The sequence below is a fragment of the Tenrec ecaudatus genome, chromosome 3, assembly GCF_050624435.1.
Source record: "Tenrec ecaudatus isolate mTenEca1 chromosome 3, mTenEca1.hap1, whole genome shotgun sequence".
NCBI lineage: Eukaryota > Metazoa > Chordata > Mammalia > Afrosoricida > Tenrecidae > Tenrec > Tenrec ecaudatus.
In genome coordinates, this window is record NC_134532.1 from 215,555,962 (window position 1) to 215,581,576 (window position 25,615).

Below are 25,615 nucleotides of genomic sequence, written 5' to 3' on the forward strand. Positions count from 1 at the left end.
CCGGCGACCGCCCCCAGCCCGCGGCACGCCCGGCGCCGCCTTCCGGCCCGTCCCCCGCCCGCACTTGGGAGTGTGGATCGCGGCGCGGCCTGTGCGGTGCGTGCGGTGCCCTCGGCGAACGCGGCGCTAACAAGTGGGCGAGGATGCCGCACGAGATCAGTAAGTGCGGGCTCGACCCCCAGCCCCCCGCCCGGGACCCTCGGCTAGCGGCGGGGACCCCCAGGGCGCGGGAGGGGGCGGCCGGGCCGGGGAGCCACCCAGGCCGCGGGGGTGCCGGGCGGCCACTCGGAACCTGCGGGGCCCCTGGACTTGTGGCCGCGGGCCGGGCCCAGCGGAGCCCCGCTCCCCTGAGGGACCCCCGGGAGCGCGGACCCAGCCGAGGCCCGATGCCTGCGCGCCCTGCGAGCGGCGGCCACCCTCCCGGTGGCGGCAACAGGTGACCGGCCGAGGCCCCCCCATGCCCGTGCCTCCCAGCCGGGCAGGGGCAGCCCCTGCAGTGCCCGGCGCGCTTGTGTCTCCGCAGAGAAAGTGTTCGCCAGCCTCCCCCAGGTGGAGCGGGGGGTCTCCAAAATCCTCGGCGGCGACCCCAAGGGCAACAACTTTCTGTACACCAATGGAAAGTGCGTCATCATCCGGAACATCGACGTGAGTGGCACCCCCTCCCCGCCCCTCCCCCCGGCGCTGGGTTCCGTTTCTGGGCGCTGCCCTGCTGAATCCTACATGATTGCCCTTGGCGGGGCCCGGGAGGGTGCCACGCCCCCTCCGCTGGGGACCAGGTCCGGAGCCCCAGAGCCTGCTTCCAGTTCTCCCGCCCCTCACCCGCTTTCCTCGTGGGGAGCCGGAGACTCGGGCTCTTGGGGTTCTGGAGTCGAAGGAGCAGCGGACCCCACCAGTTGCTGCTAGACTTCGGGGCGGTTGATGACGTGGTCCTCTGAGAACCTCGGGTTCCACTGAAGGCTGCCCTGCATGAGGGGATGCCCCCCCCCCCAGCCCAGCCGGTGATTAGGCACCGTGTAAGCGGGTGATGGGCAGCCATTAACACCGGAGTGCACCCTGGGTGACCCGCCGTGATGAGCACCCAGGCCTCTGGCTTCCCGCCCAAATTCACCCCCACCCCAGTGCCCAACAGGAACCAGTCTATTCCCAGGACTGCAGGCCTCCTGTGCCCAGGCTAAAAATTCGCCTAGAGCCAGCTTCTTGGGAATTCTTTGCGCACTCAAGGTTCATCCATCATTCCCGAAATGGCCGAGTCCCTTTCCCAGCCTCCGAATTCCAGGCTTGCACATTTGCTGGCTTCAGTCCCTTTCCCAGCCTGGGGGTGTAGGGAGGGGCATGGAGGGGGTGGGGGCCGTGCTGAGTGGATGGCTTTGATTAGGCTGCCAGCACTACTTTCTGTGGTTTTGGGGGGGGGGTCTTCACCCACCAGCAGCACCCCGTTTAGGGGTGAAGGTCCCTGGCTCTGTTTCCTCCCTGTGAGAGCAGCCCCAGCCCCCATCTTCCCAGGGAAACCCTCCCTTCACGCTTGGCCCGCTGCGGGGAGCAGAAGCTTTTGCTGCCACCTTGCCCAGGCACCTCCAGTGAGGATGTGGGTGGGTGTGAATGTGCGCTGGGGCACTCCCACCACCTCGGCTCCTCTCAGGATTCCTAGAAAGCACTCGTGAGCTCATAACAGGGGAGCGCACTGCTGCCCAGGACTGGGATCAGAAAGATCCGGGGTGTGGAGTGGGGTCCTGCTGTTGAGAAAGCCCAAAACTGAGCTAAGCAGGTTCTCATGATAAGGAACCGTAGTAGTGCAGTGGTTAAAGTGCTCAACTGTGAATTGAGGTGGGTGGGGGGGGCCAGCCCTTCATGGGCTCTTTGGGAGAAGACACTGGGAACCTGTGCCTGTAAAGGTTTGAACCGAGGAAACTCCATGGGGCGGTAAAGTGGGGCGATGGCTGGCTGTGAGTCAGCAGCCACTTCCTGGCACCCAGCGGCAGCCAATTCATAGGTTGTAGTGGCAGTACCATTCCAGTCTGTTCTGGCCACAGCCACCCTTTGTGTACTAGAATGAAACCCTGCCCGGTCCTGTGCCCTCCTCACATTGTTGCAGCCACTGTCACTGCCAGTCCACCTCGTTGAGGGTCACTGACATTCCGCTTTTCCAAGCAGGATGTCTGTCCTTCAGGCATCTCCTGATTCCCATGTCCAGAGACACGATTGACACCGGGTTTGGCAGATAAAAACCCACTGAGCCCTTTGAGCAATGCAGAGCAGACGACTACCTGCTCATGCCCTCCCCGCCCAAGGTCGACCTGGGTGGTGTGAACCCCCTAAGGAGAAATGGCCTTGCCAGCCTCAGCTCCATAGACCGAACCAGGATTCGCAGGTGACTTAGGTTGACAGAAGACATGCCTGGGGAATGTATGAGAATCACCTGGGGGTTCTCAGACCAGCCGCTCGTTCCCTATACACGGGTGGAAAGGCTGGCTCATTAGGGCCAGCACTGCCCCCTCTGCCATCTCAGCTTCCCCTGGGCTAGGATCGGCCAGCTCGACCCCTGGCTTGGTCTCGGATCTGCTGGGAGTTTGTCTTAGGTCCTGTTCCTCGTGTTGCTTCTGCCTGGAGGTGCAGGCCTTGCTCACATGTGCCCCCAGGTTTCTTGTTTGGATGTCACCTTAGGGGAGCTCCTGAAACAGCCCCGCCCTCTGCCACTCGGTGCTCACCTGCACACAAGGCAAGCTAGCTAGCAGGTCCCCACAGCCTTCTTCAGGTGCACCTGTACAGCTGGGCTATATATGCCCCTGTTCAGTGCTTTGTCCTCCCAACTACAGCCTCCCAACCCAGACCCACTGCCATCCATCCAGTTCCTACTCAGGGTTTTCAGACCTGACAGTCTGCCTCCTCTCTCCTAACGAGCAGCAGGTGGGCTACACCGCCCACCTTTCAGTTAGCTCAGCACCTAACCCTCAGTGCCACCAGGTGCATGGTGAGCTGTGGAGAGACCTTGGAAGCCCTCTGCCTGGTGGGGATTACAGGAGGGAGGGAAGCTTTTCTGGTGAGTGGGAAAAGGTGGGGCCTTCCAGTGGCAGAAGTCCCCTGCGTCCCTACGAACAGCTGCCAGTGCATCCCTGCTGACCTGGAGCAGCCTCTGCGGGCTTGTTTGTTAACTCGGGTCCCATTGCCACACCCCAGAGTGGAAAGGCTCGTGTGCTAAAAATCACAGGGTGATGTGGTCACCTGGAGACAGGTTACAGAAACTCAACCGGTGTGGGTACCAACTGGGAGGGTATCCTGCACTGCTTGTACCTTCGGGGCTTCCTCTGAGCTTGATTGTCTTGTGGGCAGTGCCACCTGAAAGCCCTTGTGTCCTCTACCCTCCCCTTGCCCAGAGAGTGGAAGTCTCGCGGGAGCTAACAGTATGGTCCTTGTGGCAGACACAGCAAGGCACGAGCTGGTGGGAAAGTGGCACAAACCTTCCCTTTGTGACACAAAACCCAAGTCTGAGAAGCAGTGAAGCCAAGCATCATGAAGTTTGTTGGGGTGGTGGTGGTGGGGTGCTTCTGCAGGCAATCCTTGATTCCAGAACTAAGGGGGCGGGGGGCTCGTGCACCTCGTGTTGCCAGGGTGCTTCTAGGGTGAGACGAGACCTGGTGATCTGGAAATGGCCAGTGACAACCCCCTGGATCATAGCAGTCCGGTCTGCGACTGTTGCACCCCGCCGAATCTCCTGGCCAAGGGGTCACATGGCTGGGGCTAGATTGGCGGCTGCTCACAGCGAGAAGAACACTGGAGGGGGCTTCAGAACGTGTGTGGGAGAGGGACCTGAGTGCTGCTGAAGGGCCTCCCCAAACTCTGAAGCCCCACAGCAGTTTGGTGTGGCTGCAGGGCCCGGCCGGTCACTGGGGTGCTCTCCTGGAACCACTGGGTGCTGAGTCGCACTGGAACTTCTGTGCCGCTGCTACCTGAAGCAGGGCCCGGAGCTCAGGCGGCTAGACAGGGACTGACCAGTCTGCTAGGCGTGCAGCACTGCCCGAGGGCGCTCATGGTCTTGGTGTGGGTGGCACCAGGCAGCAGAAGTGGACAGAAACGCAACCAGGCATCCCTGAGTGGTGAGAGGTCAGGACCTGGCGGCCCAGGGCTGCGGCCAACTTCCCTCACGAATGAGGACTGGGCCACAGCCAGGCGGGGCATTGGGGATGTGGTGCGGGCACACATCCCTCAGTGCTGGCTGTGGCCCAGCTTGTTTTCCCCAGGCTGCTTTCCAGGTGTCCCACGAGGGTTCCATGAGGACTTGGGGCTTCCCTGTCCCATTTCCTCCACACTCCCCCGGCCACTGCCTTCTGTGCTGTGCTGAAGACAAGTGGGTTCCGTCTCAGGTAGACCAGGGTCTGCATTGCAACCAGCCTCCTCGTGGAAGAGATCACTTGGGGCTTGTCTGTTAGGGGGGCGGCCTTCCCCCTGGAAGCAGCGGCTGTGCGTGCAGCTGCGGGGTCGCTGGGGAAGTCCTGTGACGGACCACGAGACCCATGGAAAAGCCATCGTGTGAGGTCTGCAGTGGAGGGCTGCTTCCAGGCCCACCAGCTGGCACCACCCACCCTTCGGTCTTTGGTGGTCTGTCGCCTTTATTCAGGCTGCTGGAGCATCAGACTAAGCCACGGGGTCCCCAGTCCCAGAGTGGGCAGTGGCTGGCTTCAGTTGTCACAGCTGGGGGAGGCCTGTTGGTCTGGGCTGTCGAGGTGATTTCAAACTGTAGCAACTGCACGTATCAGTGTGGCACTGCCCGCAGCCCAAACCAGCCCTCTGACTCACAGTGACCCTGTAGGGCAGAGCGGGCTGCTCCATAGGGTATCCTGGACTGCCAGTCGGTTCTGGGGAGCCCTCCTGCTGAGCAGCTAGTTATGGCCCGAGTGCTTCAACCAGTGTGCTATCAAGGTTCCTTCAGCCGCCCCATAACCCTTACTGGACACCGGAACTGCGTCCTGGGGGAGCCAAGCTGTGAGCCTTTGCGGCTCCCAGCCCCGTCTCTACCAGGGAGCAGCCGGGTTTGATCTGACCTTTTTGCCATAGTAACTCGGTGCTTACCACAGGGCCACGGAGGGTGGGAATGATTTGACTTGCCTCCTCTGTGCACCTAGGTGCCCCTGCAGGTGGTCTGGGTGGTCTTCAGGACTGGGGGGCGGCTTTATGAAAGCTTGGAGGGGAGAGGTGGGCCTGCAGCCCTGTTCTGGTTGGGTTGTGGAAGTGGCCTCATCCCCACCCTGCCCTGCCCAGCAGCCTTCCTCCCAGCCTTATGGCCTCAACTTTCTCCCAGTATGTAAATCTCCCCTCCACTCCCCCTTCCTGCTGCAGTGGGTTGGTTTGGAGCCAGATACCTGCTGAGTTGCTGAATGTGTGTGTGTGTGTGTGTCTTGGAGTCTGCAGGAGGCAAATGAGGTCATCCATTTATAGGTAGGGGGTGCTGACCTCTGTCCTGGCACGGGGACGTCCGCCCTCAGTCACTCCTCAGGGCAGCTCTCCAGTGCAGTTCTGTGGGGGAGGACAGGAAGGGAGTTGCCCGGGAGGCAGCCAAGGCCCTCCAGGGAGGGCACCTAGGGCACCTGGCTCCTTGGGTGTGGCTGGAAGGCAGGTTGGGGGTGGGGGGACAGGACTCAGGCAGGAAGAGAATGAAGTTTCCAGGACCCATGGGCCACCAGGACTGACCTGGCTGCCCTGCTAGCCCCGAGTTGAACATCTGGACCCCACATGACACCGAGAGGCAGAAGGACTGCACTGAGTTCAAGGCCAGCCCTGGCAGCTGGCTGGCTGGCTGGGCATGCCATTCCTGTCTCCAGGCTTGGTTCTTCGTTACATGGCTGTCATCTTTGTAGGGGCTCTGGGAGGACAGGGAGGGAGCTGTTAGGATGCTTAAGGGGTGTCTGGAGGCTGCAGGGTGAGGCATGGGGTGGAATTGTACCTCAGGATGGTGCAGGTTATTCCCAGCATAACATCAGGGTTTCCTGGTCCTGGGAGAGTTGGGGCTAGGGGTCCTTTGGGGAGCAGGCTTGTACTGTAAGCCAGCGGGGCAGTGGTTTGGTGGCAGGGGTGGGCCCTGCTGTCTGGGAGCTGGGCTGCGCACTGTTTGTATGCTGTGGCTGCCAGGGCTGGCACGCAGCCCTAGCACTGATGGCGAGGACTAACCACGGCCACCCATCTTGTGTTAGGGCTTAGCTTCTAGGTTCATACTTGCCTGGTGTATTTTCCTGTCTGGAAGGGGGGTGGTGGCTGAGGAGCCTTTTGGAGGAGATGTTCGTCACCAGTGATTGGGAGGACAGCCCTCAGTTGTGTTGGGTGCTCTGGTCACAGCCGCTGGTACTCCCAGGAGCTGCTGGTAGGGTTCAGAGAGTTGTGGAAGGCGCCCTAGAGAGAGGCAGCTCCCCTCCCCACAGCCCCCATGGAGGACGGGAGGGAGCAGTCATGGGCCGTCCACACAGTTGTCTGTGAGCCTGTCCTTCCCGGGACCCTCCCTCCTCTGCTGCTGCTCCGCTTTACTAAGCACAGTGACTTCCTCCAGGAACTAGTCTTTTCTGTAATGTGCCAAGAGTGCGAGGGGAAGTCTAACGGGCCTGCCTCTGAGAGGTCTTTCCTGCTCTACTTGTCTGCTACTCTGCCTGTTCTGCCGCCACGTGTCCTTTGTGTTCTGCACCGGCACAATCATTCAAATAGGAGCCCTGGTGCTTAGTGGTTACATGTTGGCCCCTGACCTGAAAGATGAGCAGTTCAAGACCCCTAGCCGCTCTTCTAGAGAAAGATGGTTCTTTCTCCTGCCATAAGCAGTTACCATCTCAAATTTCCAAGAGCACGTCTACCCTGCCCTCAGAGGTCCCTGAGTTGGCATCCACTCGATGGCAGTGAGTGTAGTTCATGGGCATCCAGTCTGCCTTATCTGTTGATTGAAAGGACCACAGCTTGGATCATCAAAGCGACATCGTTGTCAGCAGTTCAAAACTACCAGCGAATTTGAACTGTCACAGGTAGTCTCAGAAATTCACAGGAGCAGCTCTGCCCTGCCCTGTAGGGTGGCTCTGCGCTGCTGGCGTGGACCCCGTGGTGTTTGATTTGGGCAGCAGATGGTCCCTGCAATTATCACATCATCAGTGCATCTTGACTGCTGTTTCCAGGGTGCTGATTGTGGAGCCATTGAAGCGAGATGCCATCCCTCCCTCCTCACCGCCATTTACGACATGGTTTAGCTTGTTCGGAAGGTCACACTGGCCTGGCCTTGGCTCTGGGAGACAGCCAGGGCCTTCTCTGGGGGCTGCTTCAAGGCTGGTGTCAGTCTGGTTGGTGTGACCTCTGGCATGCTGTGTTGTGTTGTGTCATCCTTCATGGGATTCCCTGTGGCTGGGAGTGGCTGCAGATGAGGGAGTGAGTTGGGGCCCAGGGGTACCCTTGTGGGCATACTGAGGGTTTGATTGACCAGGGTGCACCGAGCCTGTGAGCAGGTCAGGGCCTGGCAGCTCCTGGCTTTTCTGGTGGGCCCGCATCACTGTAGGGTGTCGGGGGTTGCCAGACCTCCTTGCTGTCTGTGGATTCCATCCATCCCGGTGCCTTCCTGAGAGCAATTCCTTGCTGTTTCTGCTGGGGTGCCCAGGGAGGCGCTGTATACAGTCAGGGGCAAACCAGGCTCAGGTAGGGGCTGGCCACCAAGGCAGTCTGGCTGAGACCCGCCGGGGTGCTGGCTGCTGTGCTTAAGGCAGCTCAGTTCTGGGGAGTTCTTCCAAGGACTCGCTCCAGCTCTGCCCTGGCTCTCAGGATCACCTGTCCAGAGGAGCAACTAGGTGTGGGGAGTGTCCCTCATCAAGGCTGAGGCTGATGGGAAGTTTGGCAGGTGGGGGCTGCAAGCACAGGGTCTCTTGGACTTCCCATGTGGCAGGGCGAGGGGACGCAGTGTTGTGCTAGTAATGGCCCAAGAGCGGTCCCCTGTGCTCCAGGCCAGCCCCTCCGACCCCGGCAGAGGCAGACACCGTGACAGGCCTGGTCCTGCGCACTCAGACTCTCCCCCGTCTCACCTACCCTGCCCCAGATCAATCATCCACTCTGCATTCCAGCTTCTGACTTCCAGAATCCAGCCCAAGACAGGAAGGAAAGAGAGGGGGCAGTGTCAAGACTGGGCTGAGTGCTGGTTCCTCCACGGTCCATCTGAAGCAGGGGTCCTCAAACTTTTTATACTGGGCCAGTTCACTGTCCCTCAGACCGATTGGAGGGCCAGACTATAGTATTTTAAAAAACTGAACAGATTCCTATGCACACTGCACATATCTTATTTTGAAGCAAAAAAAACAAAGGGTAAAAACACCCGGCGGGCCGTAGTTTGAGTACCCCTGATCAGGATGGACCCTCTGGGACAGGGAAGCAGCCCCCGTGTTGTAGATGCCTGCACGGCGTGGGAGGGCACTGTGTGTGCTCAGCTCTAGCTCGCACTCGCTGTGGTGCCGCCCACGCGGCCCCTGTGTTGTGAGTACTCGCTGTGCCTGAGTCTGTGGCCCGCCCACCACGGAGCCTGCCACCCCAGCCCCGCCAGGCATGGGGCAACCCTGCTAAAGGCCAGAGGAGGGTCCCCTTGGACCCAGGCTGGTGTGTGTGGCTCAGTTCTGCACACAGTGAGTGTGAGCCCCTCGGTCAGCTCTGGCTGTGCTGTCCCCGCACCCCTCATCCCAGGTGACTGGTGCATTACAGAGGAGAACCGGCCCCAGGGCTGTGGGGTGTTTCTGACTCACTGGGGCCGAGAAAACTCTGCCAGTGAGCCCAGCAGACCTGCCTCTGTGAGTTCCGAGACTAACTCGACAGAGTAAAAAGTGTCCCCTTTCTCCCAAAGAGCAGCTTGGTGGTTTCAAACTTCAATCTTGTGGCTAGCAGCCCAGTGTATAACACTGGCTACGGCCCCTCCCCCCCAGGGGCAGATTCCCCCAAATCACTTTGGAGCCTCAGTCGTTGCCTCAGTGCTGTGGGTTGAGAGTCAGGCAGTGTGTCTTCCTGTGGAGACTGGCCATCTCGGGGCCCTGCGCAAGGAGCTCTGGGAGTGCTTGCTTGGTGATCTCTGCATTGGGGCAGTGGGTTAGTCATGGGGCTGCTGACCAGAAGGTGAGAGGTTCAAACCCCCCAGCTGCTGCGCTGTCGAAGGACAGATGTAAAGAGGTGCAGCCTTGATGACCCCTGGGCTAGTTTTGCTCTGTCCTTTGGGGTCACAGGAGTCAGGGTGGACACCAGCTCGATGACAGCTGGGGAGAGACGTGACCCACGGGTGAGGGGGGGGCTCACAGGAAGGTCAGAGGAGCTGGACAAGAATAATATCAGCTGTGGGGAAGGTGACGTGCCCAGGGCCATGCTGAGCGCGCTGGGTGCTTGGAGCAGGTGGTCCAGTGGTCAGACCTGGTGCTCAGCATGTCGGTGAGATGGGGTCACTGAATGCTGCTTCAGTGGTGGCTGAAAGAGCCCTGCACGTGCCATGGGTTAGGTGTTGGACTGCGGACCAAAGATGGGAGCAAGGGAGGAGGCTGGCTGAGCCTGGAGCTGGGCAGGCCAGCAAGCTGGGGGGTGGGGGAGGGTGTCATTGAGTGGGAATTGAGCGTGGGCTTGCCTCTGGAGGCAGGGTGGCCATGCCTGTGTCACTGACTTGCTCCTGGGTCTTGTCCCTGCAGAACCCTGCTGTTGCTGACATCTACACAGAACATGCCCACCAGGTGGTGGTGGCTAAGTACGCGCCCAGCGGGTTCTACATCGCTTCTGGAGGTACCTGAGCTGGTGGGGCAGATGGAGTTGCCGGTGGGGGGTGGGGTGTTGAAAGGGCATCAGAAAGGCAGCCCGTTATTTCTAACATGCAGCACTCGACCTCGAAGTCAGCAGCGGTGCTGCTCTTCCGCCAGAGGGGCCTATTGGTGCAGCGGTGTCTGCTCAGCAGGGCAGCAGTTCAAACCCACCAGCCCCTCCAAAGGGGACAAATGTATGGTCTGCTCCCATGAAGATTTGCACTGGTGGAAACCCGGTTGGGGTTGGGTGGGGGGGGGCAGTTCTGTGTCCTGCAGGGGCACTGTGTGTAGGAATCAACTTGTTGGTGGTTTGTGGGGTGTTTAGAGTACACACTGGGTTGCCGGCACGGGTGTGTGTGTGCGCGTATACGTGTGGGTTTGCGAATGAGAATTGTAGCTTGGTTTTGTGTCAGCTTTCCTCACACTTCTTTCCAGTGCCTAGTGCTCGGCTGCCCTCAGAGCTCACGTCTGTGTGAGTAGACTGTACCCGCACCCAGCTGTGGGGGCCGAGTCGGAGGAGGGAGGAGCTCTGCCTGGTGGCTACCTTGTCATGCCACCCCAGCTGCCTACAAGGCCGGTGGGGCCTTACCATGTACATACAGGACTTAGAGGGTCTTACGCCCCCATCTCCTATCCATCCACCCCACTTAACTTTCCATCTGTTCATTCATTTTCTGCCTGTCCATCTACCCACTCTCCCATCAGCCATCAACTCTACTCAGTTCACCTCTTCATCATTCTTCCATCTATCCACCTACTTCCCTTCCATCTGTCTGCTCATGTATTTGTCCTCTGTTCATCTATTCATTTCTCCACCTATGCGTTCATCCCCCATTTATCCTTCCATGCATGTTTATCTCCATTCATCTATTCACCATTGTCTCTGTGTCCATCTATTTGCCCACTTACCTTTCCTCTGTCCACGTACTCATTGTCCATCCATGTGTTCCATGGCTCCTTCACTCAGCGGGCATTGATTGGTAGCCTTGCCCATGCGTGCACAGGCTGTCTTCAGCACCAGGGGGAGACTGGCATGGACGCGCGCGCGCGCACACACACACACACACACACACATACACACACCCTCACAGGAACACCTGGAGAAGAACGGCAGAGAATTGCTAGACCTGCCCAGCTGGGAGGGGCAGAGCCAGTTGCAGCCACCTGGGTGTGAGGTGGGAGCTGCGGCTACATTGTGTGCAGGACACTCACTCCCTGCCGGCAGGGAAGGGTCTCGGGGGCTCTGGAGATGACCTGGGCCCAGCTTTACTGGCTGCCCGGTCTCAGTGGGATGACCGATCTCCCTGGCCTTCATATCTGTCAGCCGAGGAGAAGCCATGGGACAGCACGTCCTAGGCACTCCACACCAGGCAGGCTTGCGCTGAATAGGTGTGGTTCATTTCAGCCCAGTGAGCGTATGTACTCCTTGGTTCTCAGCTCAGTGCGCATGCAGCCTGCCCGGTGCCTTTGTAGGCTGTTGAACCCAGAGCCAGGTGCTCGAAGAGAGTCAGCCAGGGCCTCCACCCCTCAGCCCTGTGTTCCCTGCCCTGCAAGCCCCCCTCCCGGGGTCCCCAGAGACCCTTGGCCTTGGTAGTCCGTGCAGAGTGGATGGTGGTGTTGCAGAAACTGATGCGCAGGACCAGCCTCAGCAAGACCCCATCAGCCTGGAGCTGGTGGACGGGGCGAGGCCTGGCACGCTGCCTGCCGTATTCCAGCAGTGGGGAGGGCTGCCCCTGCGGGTCCTGAGCAGAGCCCTGCGCCACAAATAGCATGGTGTGTAGGGGGTAGGGGGAGCACTGTGCGTGCTGAAGGGTCACAAGTACTTGTGCATGTGTGTGCACCTGGCTTTGTAGGGGAGTGTCAGGATTTGTGTGTACATGTGCTTGGGAGTGGATCTCAGGACTGAAGAGGGAGAGTAAGTGCGAGTGAGTACTTGGAGTGGGTCTGCAGACTGTGAGAGAGAGAGTACGTGACAGCTGTGAGATGGGAGGCAGGCGTGAGGGTTGGCCAGCGGGGCCTGGTGTGGACATGACTGCCCAGCGGCTATTCCCTTGCAGCCACACTGTTGGCTGACCTCCCCTGCTGGGCTGGAGCCAGCCCCATCCAGGTCCCTCCCAGAATGGAGCAGGGGCTCTGGGATCCCTTGGTAGCATTGCCCACATGGGGTCAGGTGCTGGACGCACTGAGGGCAAGAGCCTTGCCCCTTCTGCCTGTGCCCCAGCCCTGCTGGCTGGCTGGCTGCGTGTGCCAGTCAGACGCCCTCTGCAAAGCTGAGAGCTCCGTGCTGTCCCATACACGGACTGTGCCCATTCCTTCCAGCCGAGTTGAATGTGTGGTGATGGGGTACTCATGATGGTGTGGGACGAGGTCCCACCCCCCAGCACACTGCTTTCACCCTCCAGCACCCCCTTTTCTGGGATCCTAAGCCAACCCTGGAGGGGCTTCTGTCAGGATCACGTGTCATGGGGGACGCTGACTTCCGGGAGGTCCAGGTTTGAAGTGCCGGGGGAGGGAGTTGTCTGAGGCCCACGCGCCCCTGGAGCCTCTCCAGGCTCTGGCCGGCCAAGTGAAGAGTAGAACTGTTCCCCAGGGACCTCCGGGGCTCCATGACCTCCGGGAAGCAGGCAACAGACAGGATGTCCCCCGTGGCACTGTGAGCTGGGGGGATGCATCAGGCTTTTGGTTAGCCATTGGGTGCCTTGCCATCCCCAGCGGGGGTGGAGGGATCTGTGAAGGACCGGCAGAGGGTTGTCCCCACCTGGCTTCCCTGGTGCAGGCACCTGAGCTTGCCTTGGCCTGCATGGCCAGGCTGACGTGCCCCTGGCCCGTGTGTGCGCAGACGTGTCGGGGAAGCTGCGGATCTGGGACACCACGCAGAAGGAGCACCTGCTGAAGTACGAGTACCAGCCCTTTGCCGGGAAGATCAAGGACATCGCCTGGACCGAGGACAGCAAGCGGGTCGCTGTGGTCGGGGAGGGCAGGGAGAAGTGAGTAGCGCCTCCCCCCACCTCCCCGAGGGTGGGGGTAACACCAGCCCCTGAGTGTCCACAGCAGGGGAACAGGCTGGGACAGGATGCTGAGCTGCTCTGGGCGCTGCGTGGGGGTGCTGAAGACCGGCTACCCTGTCCTCCCTTGTGGCAGCCCTGAGTGAGGGGACATCTCAGGTGTCTGCAGAATGCCTCACAGGAGCTGCCTACCCCGCCCCACCCACCCTCACGGGGGGGCGTTTCAGGTGTACACTGGGTAGCAGGAGGGCTGGGGGCAGCCTCCTTGTGGGCAGTCGAAGGACACCTTTGAGGCCGGCTTCAGCCAAGGAGCCTTTGTGGCTGTCATGAATTGTAGTGGGCTGCTGACCGAAAGCATGGTGGGGTCAACCCACGCTGAGGAAGGGAAGACCTGGTGTTCCCCTCGTAAGCGCCCAGGCCAGAAAACCCACAGGCACAGCTCCCTGGCACGTTGCCCCAGGGCTCCAGCTGAGGGTGCCTGCCTCTCCTTCCTCTTTACCTTTCATGGAAGCGATGGGACTGGGAAACTCACACACGTACACACACACCCCACCACCACCCCTGCAAACTGCCTGCTGGCACCTGACAGTACAGCAGGGCACCAGCCTGCCCTGGGTCACCCCGTGCCCTGGCTCATCTTGGCAGACCCCGCCCTTGGGCATCCCGAGCTCTCTGAGGGCTGGCTTTCCCATGCTGTGCAGGGGTGGGTGACGTTCTCCCCTCTCCTGCCGGGTGAAGGTTTGGTGCCGTCTTCCTGTGGGACAGCGGTTCGTCGGTGGGTGAGATCACAGGGCACAACAAGGTCATCAACAGCGTGGACATCAAGCAGAGCCGGCCGTACCGCCTGGCCACTGGCAGTGACGACAACTGTGCCGCATTCTTTGAGGGGCCGCCGTTCAAGTTCAAGTTCACCATCGGAGTGAGTCGGGGCTCTGGGCAGGTGGACTGGCTGGCTTGCACTGGGGACACATCACACAGAGCAGGTCCCGCCCCCAACTAGCTCTGCACAGCCCAGGCGGCATCTGGAAGGAGGGGGGGTTCCCTGGATGGCTTAGTGCCATGGCCAAACAGCAGTGCACCTGTGGCTCAGGCATCGGTGGCCCTGGTCCCCATCAGGTAGCGCTGGGGACAGCCTCTGAGCAGACCAGGGCATGGTGGGTGGACTGAGTGGCCTTGGGAGAGGGTTCCTGCAGGCCTCAGTGAGGCCGGTGCAGCCAGTAGGGACCGAAAGTGGCCCATCCTCTCGGGCAGACCTTGCCTCAGCCCAGAGAGAGGGAGCCCTGTGCACCGGGGGACCCACCCAGCCACTGTGGGGCACAGCAGGTGAAGACTGGGGCTCGGGCCCCTGTTCTCTCACCAGGAAGGGACCATGGTGTGCAGGGTGAGTCGCCGAGTTGGAAACTCAGGTCCTGGTCCAGGCAGGAGGGTGTACGTGGCTGACCAGGGTTTCTGCAGCACAAGGAGCTGCCCTATGCCATGGAGGCCCACTGCCTGTGTCCATGCTGCCCCCCTTCCCCCTCCCACCCTTGTCTGGCATCATTTCTTCAGCCTCACTCTGAGGAGGGGCTGTGGTGATGGAGCCAGGGCGACCTGGTCCTCCTGGGGGTGATGTAGACAGCCTGGGGGTCCTCTCTCATGGACATCCAGGCACCACCCCTGCGCTTTTGGGACGGGGGGGGGGGGGTCGCTGGGCCTTCTGAGCACCTTGGGATGAACAAACGTAGAGCTCCAGTTAGCTGGGGTGCAGGTGCCCGCACAGCTGGGGGCGGCTGTTGGAGGCCGTCTTCCTGTGGGCTGAGTGCAGCGTGGGTGAGGTAACGCAGTGCCCGGTTAGTTTTTCTTTCGCTGGTGTCCTGGCCCCGGACTCAGCTGAAAGCAGACACTTCCATCCTCTGCGTGTCCCCTGAGCCTGATGCGAGCCCTGGTCTTATCCCAGCGAGTCTGTATGCCCTCAATCAGGAGGTCATCCTGAGGATGGCTGTGGTCCTGGCCCCTCCCTACACCCCCACAAGATGTGTCAGTGGGAGTCGCCCACGCTTTGCAGGGAAGCTGCTGGGAGTGAAGGGGCCTGGGCTTCAGCGCAGATCAGAGACTCCTGGGGGCGCGGGCAGCGTTGCTCATATGGTGTCTGTGCCGTGTCCCTCCAGCAAAGATCACCAGGCCTTTCTTCCGGAAACCTCTGGACACTGTCAGACTGCCACCCCTTTGCTCTGTGCCCAGAACGTACCGCTGCCCCAACCAGGGCCACTCAGCCTCCTTGTAGCCAGGTGGACAGAGGCCATTTCAGGCTGGAAGCCAGTGCCTGGGGTCTGCCAAGGCTGGGGACGGAGGGGCCTCAGCAGGTGTTTAGCCGTTTATGTGGGGCCTGGGAGGAGGTGCTAGAGGTGGGCTTCTGGGGTCTCACTGAAACGGTCAATACTCACTCAGGCTGGCTGGGATGGCTTCCCCAGCCCAGTGCAGTGAGCACCGTTCAGCAGCTGAGGCCAGCTGCCCAGGAGGGCTGTGGTGGGGCAGTCCCAGCCACGTGGCCCCGGGAAGGGGAAGCCTGATTCCCCACCCACTCCCCCCATACCCGCCCAATGTCGCACGCGCGGCCCCCCCCCATTCCCCCCCCCCCCCCCCGAGGCTATTTTTACCTTTCCGTCTATTCCAGGCAGCTCCCTGCTGCTTCCTTCCTGGGCTGTTTCAGGGCAGACCTCCTGCCAGTCAAGCATGAGGCCTCTATCCTTCGCAGAGTAGCAGAACCCTGGTGCTTGGGAATCTGCGGGGTCCCACTGCACACTCAGGCTGTGCCCTGGGGGCTCAGAGGGAGCATTCCCTTGGGTTCAGGGGACAGTGGGGAGATGAGGGACGAGTTCATAGCCGAGGTGAAACTGGGCTGATGGTACACACCCAGGAATGCCCCCAAAGTAGGGGCTGGCCACAGGAATAGCCTGTGGTCGCCTTGTAGTGTCACCTGGAGCTGCATGGTGTCCACTGGGAGAGCTCGTGAGTGGAGCCGACTTCATGTTTGCAGCAGGCATTCCAGCACCTCAGTGTCCAAGCAGGACCTGTTGTCCAGGTGGTAACTGCCCTTTTCCTGCAGGACCATGGCCGCTTTGTCAACTGTGTGAGGTTCTCCCCCGACGGAAACAGGTTTGCTACAGCCAGCGCTGACGGCCAGGTAAGGCAGTCCTCTGACCCACGCAGGGGCCAGCAGCGGCAGTGTGGCAACTGACTTGACAGCTGACTGCCCTGGATGGGGAACAGAGCTGAGAACCCCCACTCCCACAGGGTGGGGGTCCAGGGCTGGCCCTGGGCCAGACACCTTCCTGGGGGTCCCCTTCCCTGGAGCAGCTGGACTCTCCCTGGAGTAGCGCTCCTTGCCCCACACTGATTGCACGAGCCCAAGCCGGCTCACCCACTGATGGAAACAGTGGATACGGAAATGTCCCCAGTCTTCTGTGCTGGGCACTGATGCATATGCACACTCGGCTGACCCACATGTGTCTGTCTCATCCAAGATCTACATCTACGACGGGAAGACAGGGGAGAAGGTGTGCGCCCTGGGAGGGGACAAGGCCCACGATGGGGGCATTTATGCTGTGAGTCTGGCTGTCCACAGTGGGGGAACTGGAGGGAGGGTGTCACTTCCCTGCCTGAGTCTCTGGTTCGTTCATCCCTCGCCATGGGGGCCATGCCATTCTTGTGACCAGATTAGCTGGAGTCCTGACAGCTCCCACCTGCTCTCTGCTTCCGGGGACAAGACGTCCAAGATCTGGGATGTCAGTGCGAATTCCATCGTCAACACGTTCACCATGGGCACCAATGTCTTGGACCAGCAGCTGGGCTGCTTGTGGCAAGGGGACCACCTACTCAGTGTCTCGCTCTCGGGCTACATCAACTACCTGGACAAGAACAACCCCAGCAAACCCCTGCGCATCATCAAGGTGAGGCTCCTCGCTGGACTAGGAGCTGCTCTGCCACACCTGCTGCCCTGCACTGCCCAGTGCTGGTGGGTGGGTCCCCTGTCTGCTCCAAGACTCTGGAGTCTGGTCCTTCTGCCCAGCTAGTGAAGAAGCTGGCGGTTTCCCCCCATGCCCCATTGTAGAAGGCGGTGACAGTCTGTTCCTTGGCCACCCCCGGAGTGGTTCTCCGTTCTGGGGAGCTGACTCCACCAATGGGTCTGGTTTTGCTCTGGAGCTGGCCAAAGGCCCGGAGCAGAACCCTTCTAGGTCTCCCAGCTTCTGGGGACCATGGTGCCCCAGTGGCTGCCACTCCTGTTGACCTACCTTCATTGGCCATCTTCCTGTCTGTTTGCTAGTCGGTGGGTTCTGGGCCCACCTCAGCCATGCAGGTTGACCCCATCTGGGGCTGCGTGATTCCTTCCCCAGCTGGGTCCCACCTCTGGTCTGGCTGTTGGCCTGTGACTGGTCATTCACTCGCCTGTGAGGCTTGAGAAGGAGGGATAAGGTTGTCAGGGACGGGCATGGCCAGGCTTGTTGCTGTGTGGAGACTGGGCACGTGGGCGGCTCACCAGCAACAGGGCCCCCCACCCCTCCTGTATGCCAGGCATTAGGAGGGAAGGGTCTGAGGGAGGGGGACCCTGGGGTCTCATTGCTACCACAGCCTCACCACTGTGCATGTCTGAGCCCAGGGTGGGGTGGGGACTGTTCCGGGCTTTGTCACTTGACCAGTTTCCAGTCCTCTGTGGCAGTGTTCATCTTTCCTGCATCGGTGGCCATATGTGGGACTGGGGCGGCTCTCTCCTCTTTGCCCAGAGACTGAGTGTCTGTGGGAAGTAGTCACCCCGTGGTCCTTGGCTCACCCGCCCACCTGTTCCCCACAGGGTCACAGTAAGTCCATCCAGTGCCTGACGGTTCACAAGAACTCCGGCAAGTCGTACATCTACTCGGGGAGCCACGATGGGCACATCAATATCCTTTGTTGCTGCCCCCCAAGAGCCTGGGGTGCCTACCCCTGGCAGCCTGCTGAACTGCAGTGGAAGCCCGCTGCTGGGGACCTCAGAGTGGCAGCGTACAGCAGCAGGGCGCTGCCCACAGGCTCGGGCCCTCGAGGAAGGTCTGCACCTGAGTCCTGGTCCTGTTCTCAGTTGGAAGGGGCCCTCGGGCTGGGCCTACACTGCCCCTGAGGAGCCTGCCCGCTGCCCGTCCCCAGCGCCCACTCTTCTGCAGCTGCCCCGGACTCAGGCTTTTCCTTAACCGCCTCCCCACATTACTGGGATTCCGAGACGGGGGAGAATGACTCCTTCGCAGGGAAAGGCCACACGAACCAAGTGTCCAGGATGGCCGTGGACGAGGCGGGCCAGCTGGTCAGCTGCAGCATGGATGACACCGTGCGCTACACCAACCTCACGCTGCGCGACTACAGGTGCGTGCTGCCTGGGGGCCCTGGGTCTCAGTATCTGGCTGGCCCCATTTCTCCTACTGCTGACTGGTTGGAGATTTGCCCTGATAGTCAATGGCAGGACCCACCCCTGGGCCTGCCCAGAGACTTGCACACGCAGCTGTGGAATCTCCTTTCCTGTGGAGTCACTGGGGCGGGGCCTGGTTAATGACAGACCCCCTGCCCACCCTGCCAATGGAAGTTACATAGTTAATGACAGCCCAGGCACACACACGCTCCCACTGCCATGGAGGTCACTGAGGTCGGCCTGCATGGTGAGCCTGGAGGGACCCTGCTGAGGAGGACCTGAGGTCACCCGGCAAGATGGGGAGCCAAACTGAGTGGTCAGCCCCCACTCCCACTCCCACTACGATTTGGGCTCATCCACCCACAACTTTGCAGAAGAAAGGCCTGGCGCTGTCCCCTGCAGGTCCTCTCTGACGAGGGGAGGGGGGTTGAGGGCCCTGTGCTTCAGCTGCTTGATCCCAAAGTGCTGCAGTATTGAGTACAGGTGCTTATACTCTTTCAGGGGCCTGGAGGGGGGTGGGGTCTTTCAGCCCTGAGTGACTCTCCTCTCTCCCCCCCAGTGGTCAAGGGGTGGTGAAGCTGGATGTCCAACCCAAGTGCGTGGCTGTCGGTCCCGGGGGCTACACGGTGGTCGTGTGCATTGGGCAGGTACGTGGCCAGAGGAGGGGCTTGGGTGCCATGCCTTCCCCCCAGGCACCCTCAGAACCCCACCCGAGCACTGGCTTGTTCCCCTGAGTTGGTGCTTCCCAATATCCACTCACTGGATCTGCAGAGGCCCAGAGAGGCCAGAGCCGGGGTTTGAACAGGCCGGCTGAGAGAGGAGCTTCTCACGGTCCCCAGAGCCCTGCCTGCCTCAGAGCCAGGTGGTTTCAGGCCTTTACGTCACCTCTCTGAGCTCTTGCCAGCCGTCCCTGGCACACTCCTGTGACAGTTACTGGGAAACTGTACTCCTTTGTAAATGAGGCCAAGGCAGGGTGTCCCCCCTCCCCCACACAAGGGCAGCCGCCACTCGAGCAGCGAGGCTTCCTCGGGAGGTTGTGGAACGGAGCGCCCTTGACAAACACCAGGCTTGACCCACTTCACACGGATCTGTCAGCAGCCCTGGGCGTCCCTGCCCGGCCAGGCAGGTGCTGAGACAGCTTGTTGGCAGCCAAAGAAAGCTCCCATTCAGGGTCCCCTGCCCGCTCTGAGCCGAGCTCCGTTGGTTTAGGGAGTAGGGCTTGTGCGTGTCCTAGACAAATCACCTTCCTGCCAGGTGCAAACCACCTGGGTGCTCAGCAAGGGTCAGAAGGCATCGGCAGCCACAGACGGAGTCCCCAGGGAGGAAAGTTCTGGAAGGTCCAGCGCTTCTGGGACACTTGGACTCTTTGGCCGGCCGTCATGGTGGGAACATGGGATGCCACCGTCCTCTGCCTTTCAGCCTGCAGACCCGGTTTCCTGTCTGTCCCCCTGCCCCCAGCGCAGCATGAGCTGTCCGAGAGAGGCTGGGCTCACTTGGGGCCTAGACCTAGGGGTCCTTGCTGGGCAGTTCCCCAGCAGCCAGCTGCAGCCGAGCACCAAGAGGAGAGCCCTGCGGGCGCCAGGAGATGGGTGGGGGGCTGCCCAGTGCAGCTGGGGAGGCACTGCCCGGAGGCCACAGCTCTTCCTTGGCTCCAGGCACACGGGGCAAGGCGTGCGCCTCACCCCTGTCCCCGACCCTCCAAAGGAGAGAATCCGTGACTTGGCCTGTGTGGGGTGTCACTTAGTTTGGTTGGGGGAGTTAGCAGGAGGCAGAGCCTGGAGTTCACATGAAGCCTGGACAGAAGCTGGGGAGAGGGGACAGGTCCATTCATGCCTCCTGCTGGGCTCGTATGTGCTTACCACATCCCAGACCTGTTCCTTTGAGCCCAACAAAGACCTCGTTGATACTTTTAGGGGAGCTAAAAGATTTTAAAACACAGGGGTCCCACAGCCAGACCAGAAAGTAACATTGGTAGCAGAAGATTCAAACTGTCGAGGATTTCACTTGGCTAGGACCCCGTGTGTCCATCCATTCGTCCGTGCGTGCTTGTAGAAGCAGCAGTCAGATGAAGGTCAGGTGCACAAGACCTGAAGCGAAGGAGTCTCAGCACTGAGGTCGAGACTGATGGGGGGAGTCTGCAGAAGAACTGGTGTATTTGAAGTACGGTGCTGGCCAAGAATATCGAAACTGCTGTGGAGCAAGGAGAACAAGCATCTGTCTTGGGAAAAGTGCAGCCAGGTGGCTCCTTAGAGATGAAGTTGCCGAGACTTCTCACACAGTCCCTGAAAGATGACATCGTGCTTGGTACAGTGAAGAATCTCGGAGAAGGATTGACACTGATTGAAGCTGGGGCCTAAGCAGAACAGACCATGCACCACCACCACCACCCACCCCCCGTAGTTCTCTGCTTTCTGCAGCCAGCACAAGGCCATTGAGACCGGGGACACCACGGCAACAAAGTGCTGGAGCTGGTGATGGTGGCGCCTAGTGGTTGGGACACAGTGTGGTGCCGCTCGCCTGAGGTGTGCCGAGCTCACTGCCTAGCCTCGGTCGTTGCCGCCCTCGTTAACATAAACCATAGGTTCCCACACTCACTTGGCCTGCCGCCCCCTTTTCAGAAGAAAACCTATTCTGTGCCCCAGGGCAATTGCGGTGTCTTCACTGTAGCCCACTCTGGGATACAGTGCACCTGCTCTTGGAGCTCCGCTCCCCTCCCGAATCCTAGCACCCACTTTGGGAAACACTGAAGTGACACACTGCCCTGTGACGTGTCTGATCCCGAGCGGCTGTTGTCCTTTTGGTCCCCTGGAGATGGGCCTTGGGAGTCATGGTGACTGGTGCTTATAGGGAGGTGCTGTGATCTGTGAGGTGGGTAGTTCAGAACCACATGCTGCTGCTCAGGAGAAAATTGGGGCTTTCTGCTCCTGTAGAGTTAGTCCGGGAATCCCACAGTGATCCTTAAAGAGCATGGTTCCCCAGCTTTCAGTGATTGGCTAAGGTTTAGCTGCCAAACTGCTTCACCTTCCAGAAGACATCTGGGGAGACTGGTCTAAGGATTGGCTTCGGGGTAGTAATCCCTGACTCCATCCATCCTCCACGTTGGTGTTGGGTGCTGTCTAGTCAGTTCAGTCTATGAGCTGTGACCCCACAGACGGAAACACTGCCCAGTCCTGCACCATCCTCTCAACTGTTGTGTTTGAGCCCGTTGTCCTGTCCATCTCATTGAGGGTCTTCCTCTTGTTCGCTGGCCCTCCACTTAAGCAAGCGTGATGCGCTTCTCTGTGAGTGATTAAGATTCTATTCCATAGCCCCCCCCCTTTTTTTTCATCAGAAGTCTGTAGACTGATCAAAACACAGCAGTGAATATTGGTTTGTGTACTTGTGTGATCAGCCCTGGACAGACGAACGGGATATATCCATGCAGCATCCCAAGGCCAGAACCCAGTTCGGTAGTGCAGAACCAGCCCGGGCCCCTTCCCACCTACCTAACAGTCCGATGTGGATGTGCCCTGACAGCTCTATGTCTTCTTTCCAGATCGTCCTGCTCAAGGACCAGAAGAAGTGCTTCAGCATCAGCCCGGACTACGAGCCCGAGGTGGTGGCGGTGCACCCTGGCGGGGACACGGTGGCTGTGGGAGGCTCGGTAAGTCCCAAGACTATCTCAGGAGAGAAGGGGTACGCAGAGCCAGCCTGGGAAGGGAACATGAACCCTGAATGTGGAGCCTGCAGCCCACTGGGGAAAGCCCTTCCCCAGCCCTGTCCCAGGGGCCCTGCAGCAAGTGGGCAGCCCCAGGGCTGCTGTGGTGTCCTGCTGCCCTCTACCCTGCCAGGCCTGGATGGAGCAGAGGGAGGGGGCCAGCCCCGGGGGCAGGGGTTCCCAGCCCGCTGAGAAACCAGAACCTGCTTCTCCAACATAGGTTCCCATTGTTTCCCCAGCGAGCAGCGGCCATCGCCTTGCCCCCCCCCTTGTCCCCGTCCAGTGGATTGAGGGGGAGGGAAGTTTGCCAGGGGAGTAAGAACAGTGATAAAAATAGTAACTAAGAAGAAACAAGCAACGGAGGAGGGAGGAGGGAGAGAACAATAGAGAGACGGAGAGAAGGAGGACCAGGATAAGAAGACACGAGGGTAGGGGGGTCTCGGGTAGGGTTGCGCCTTGTGTGGTGTCCGAGGTCAGGAGCAGCTCCTGCCGCTTTGCCTGGTGGCTGACCTTCAGTGGTGTTCCCAGAAGGGGCTCTCCTGCCCCAGACGGTGGCCGGCTGCAGAAGGCGTTCTTGCCTCTGCAGGGGTCACCAGGGGCCCCTCAATGGCTCTCCCGCCTGTCCACTGAGATGATGTCCATGTTCCTCCAGACGAGGGAGTCACAAGCACACGTGGCTTCAACCGTGGGGCCAGGCCAGCCAACTCCCCTGATTGTCTCCTCTTTCCTGGCTACCTACTTCCTGGTCTCAGTGTCCCCCCACTTCTCTGTCTCCTCTGAAGCCCTGGGCCCCTGCTTGTCACTCACGTCTTTTATTTGCTCTGGCCCAGCAGGCTCTGAGTAGGATGCCCGCCCAGCCCACTGAGGCCACCTGCTGGTGCAGGGTTTCTGGCTCAGGACACCTGGGCTGGAGAGGCAGGTTCTCGAGGGAAGTCAAACTAGAATGAACTGGTTCAAAGCCCCCGAGTCCCCTCATCCCCCGAAGGTTACTTGTGTGTTGGTGGTGGCTGACTTCCCTATCCTCATCCCCCCAGGATGGGAACGTCCGTCTCTACTCCATCCTGGGCTCCGCGCTGAAGAGTGAGGACAAGGTGCTGGAGGCCAAGGGCCCCGTGACGGACCTGGCCTTCTCCCATGATGGCGCCTTCCTGGCCGTGTGTGACGCCAGCAAGGTGGTCACGGTCTTCAGCGTGGCTGATGGCTACTCGGTGAGCTACCCTCTCTGCAGCGACCTGGGACCCTCTCTCTGCCATCGGGCAGGCGGTGGTGGGCTCCAGGGCCATGCTCTCTCAGCCCTTCAGCCTTCAACAGGCAGGCCTGCTTGTCCCCCTCATCCCAGGACTCAGGCTCACCATGTTGTTCGCCCAGTCCCTAGCTGCAGACTGAGCCCCTGCCTTAGTGTGCCTGCCTCGTGTTGTATTAACAACCTGCAAGGTCAGCAGTTCCAAACCATCAGCTGCTTCTCTGGAATAAAATGGAACTTTCTACTCCCGTAAGAGTTAGGGTCTCAGGAACTCACAAAGGTGGTCCTGTTGGGACCGAGTCGGTGGCTGTGAGTTCAGTGTGGGTGCAGAGTGAGAGGCCTGGGCAGCCTGAGGTTGGGGAGGCACGTGGACTGCATGTGCGCTATGCCCCATGCCCCCCTCCACCCCCGATGGCAAGACTGGGTCAGACTCCAGGCCACCCTGTGACGTGGTGTGACAGCTGTTCTGGGAAATGACAGGCCTGGAGAAGTGACTCCCACTGGGCCGACCCCACGGGAGGCTGAACCGATGTCTGTTGTCCCAGTTCTCAGTGTGCTGGGGTTGGGGGGCGCTCCACGGGGTGACCTAAGAAGTCCGTGGTCCCTGGGAGGACTCGGTCACAGCCCCCTGCCCAGGGAGAATTCAGCACATGCCCCTGCTGGCCCCTCATGAGGCCCTGTGAGCCGGGAGTGCAGGCGCAGCCTGGACTGCACCTCGAGGCTCTGGGAAGAGCCTGCCCACTCTGGGACACCTTTGTGGCTGAGGATAGAACATTGGCCCCTCGGATCTGATAAGCCACCCCCACTCCCACCCCCTGTCCACCATTCACTAGGAGAACAACATCTTCTACGGCCACCACGCAAAGATCGTCTGCCTGGCCTGGTCCCCGGACAACGAGCACTTTGCTTCCGGCGGCATGGACATGATGGTGTACGTGTGGACGCTGAGCGACCCCGAGACCAGAGTCAAGATCCAAGGTAATTCCTCGCCCGTGCCAGCCCTGTCCTCAAGCACTGGGTGTCCCTGGTGGACGCACCCCAACAGGGGAAGGGTCCCTAGCTCTCAGCCAGTGAGGCCCTCTCTGCCAGGCATGGGGTGCAACGGGGTGGGGCTCCCCACATAGGAGACTGCTGAGTGAGCGCTGCCCACAGTGTCCTGACCCCTCGCCATGATGGCCGAGTGGAGTGGGGACTGCTCGTGCCACTGAGGGATCCCAGCAGCAGCCTTGGCTGTGGCGTGTGAGCACGCGGGGGGATCCGGCTCACCAATGTGTTGTGCTGGCCCCATTCCCACGGGCAGCACCAGCTGTTATCACGTGGAACCAGTGTGGAACCAGTGACTGGTTCCCATTCGTGGCATACACCCCTCCTCAGTCAGCCCCTGTGTCGTCCCCGGCTGAGGGGCGCAGGCAGGCATCAGGGTCTGTGAGGATGGCCACAGCCCTAGAAGGTGGGGCAGAGGGAAGGAAGGGAGGGTGGAGGGCAAGCCTGGAACTGGGCCAGGTCCTTCGTCTACTCTGGGGGTCACAGGTGACCAGAAGCAGCCCCCACAGATGTCCCCTGAGGTGTGGGGGGGGGGGGCAAGACTGCCAGGGCTCCCGGCCCAGCCGAGGTGTCATTTCAACAAAGCCCCTTCCTCTCCCATCTACAGACGCCCACCGGCTGCACCACGTCAGCTCCCTGGCCTGGCTGGATGAGCACACGCTGGTCACCACCTCCCACGACGCCTCTGTCAAAGAGTGGACAATCACCTACTGAGGTCCCCTCGGACCGGCCGAATCAGGGACTTGAACCTTCATGCCGCGGAACCCGCTGTCCCCTTGGTGTTTCTGTATCGTGCCCGCCCACCTGCCCCGGGGAGGCCGCCTGGGACGCCTCTGGCCTCTCCGGGGCAGCCATGTCAGCCCGTGTCCTTCTGAAAGCTTTAGATGGTAACGTTTGCACAAAATAAAGCGAGCACTTCAACCACGTGTGGAGCGTGACTAGTGCCCGACCCGCCGGCCCTGAGCATTCCAGAGGCACGCACGCCGCACCCCTGCACACAGGCTCGGAGCCCACCCTGTGCTGTGCCTGGTGGGCAAGTAGGTGGCACCCAGCGCCCGCAGGGCTGGAGGAGAGCAAGCAGCTGAGCCCCGCTGGCCAACTGGCCGGGCTGCTCCCAGGTTTCTGTGCTCGTGGAGGTGGCGGGTCTTCCTGTTCTGCTTTGTTTCCACGTGTCTGACTTGCCTGTCGTGTTTACATGTCGCTGCTCTGCCCCCTGCCCTACCCTGCCCTCTGCCCCCAGGAGCAGGAGGGAGTTGCTGGCAGGAGGGAGGAAGCAAGCTGCTACCAGTCTCCCTCCCTGTGGCCAAGCCTCCCTCGGAGTTGGAGTTGGGGCCTCTGGTGGTGGGACTGCCAATGGCCCCTCCTCCCCTCCCCTGGCACCCGTGAGATCACTTACTTGGAGACTGTAAGAGCTGTCTGAGAAATCATTAAATCTTTTCTCTCCTC

At 60.5% G+C, this 25,615-nt stretch overlaps 1 protein-coding gene across 1 annotated transcript; it reads left to right on the forward strand.

The window, feature by feature from the left end:
- WDR1 (WD repeat domain 1) lies at positions 1-25,615 on the forward strand. The gene is made up of 15 exons (XM_075544538.1): positions 1-159; positions 524-645; positions 9,660-9,750; positions 12,607-12,754; positions 13,511-13,691; positions 15,858-15,935; positions 16,276-16,356; positions 16,468-16,701; positions 17,601-17,693; positions 17,991-18,142; positions 18,745-18,832; positions 21,721-21,828; positions 22,917-23,090; positions 23,959-24,103; positions 24,777-25,615. Exons 1-15 carry the CDS (start codon positions 144-146, stop codon positions 24,881-24,883), a joined length of 1,818 nt encoding a protein of 605 aa, XP_075400653.1. The 5' UTR covers positions 1-143; the 3' UTR covers positions 24,884-25,615.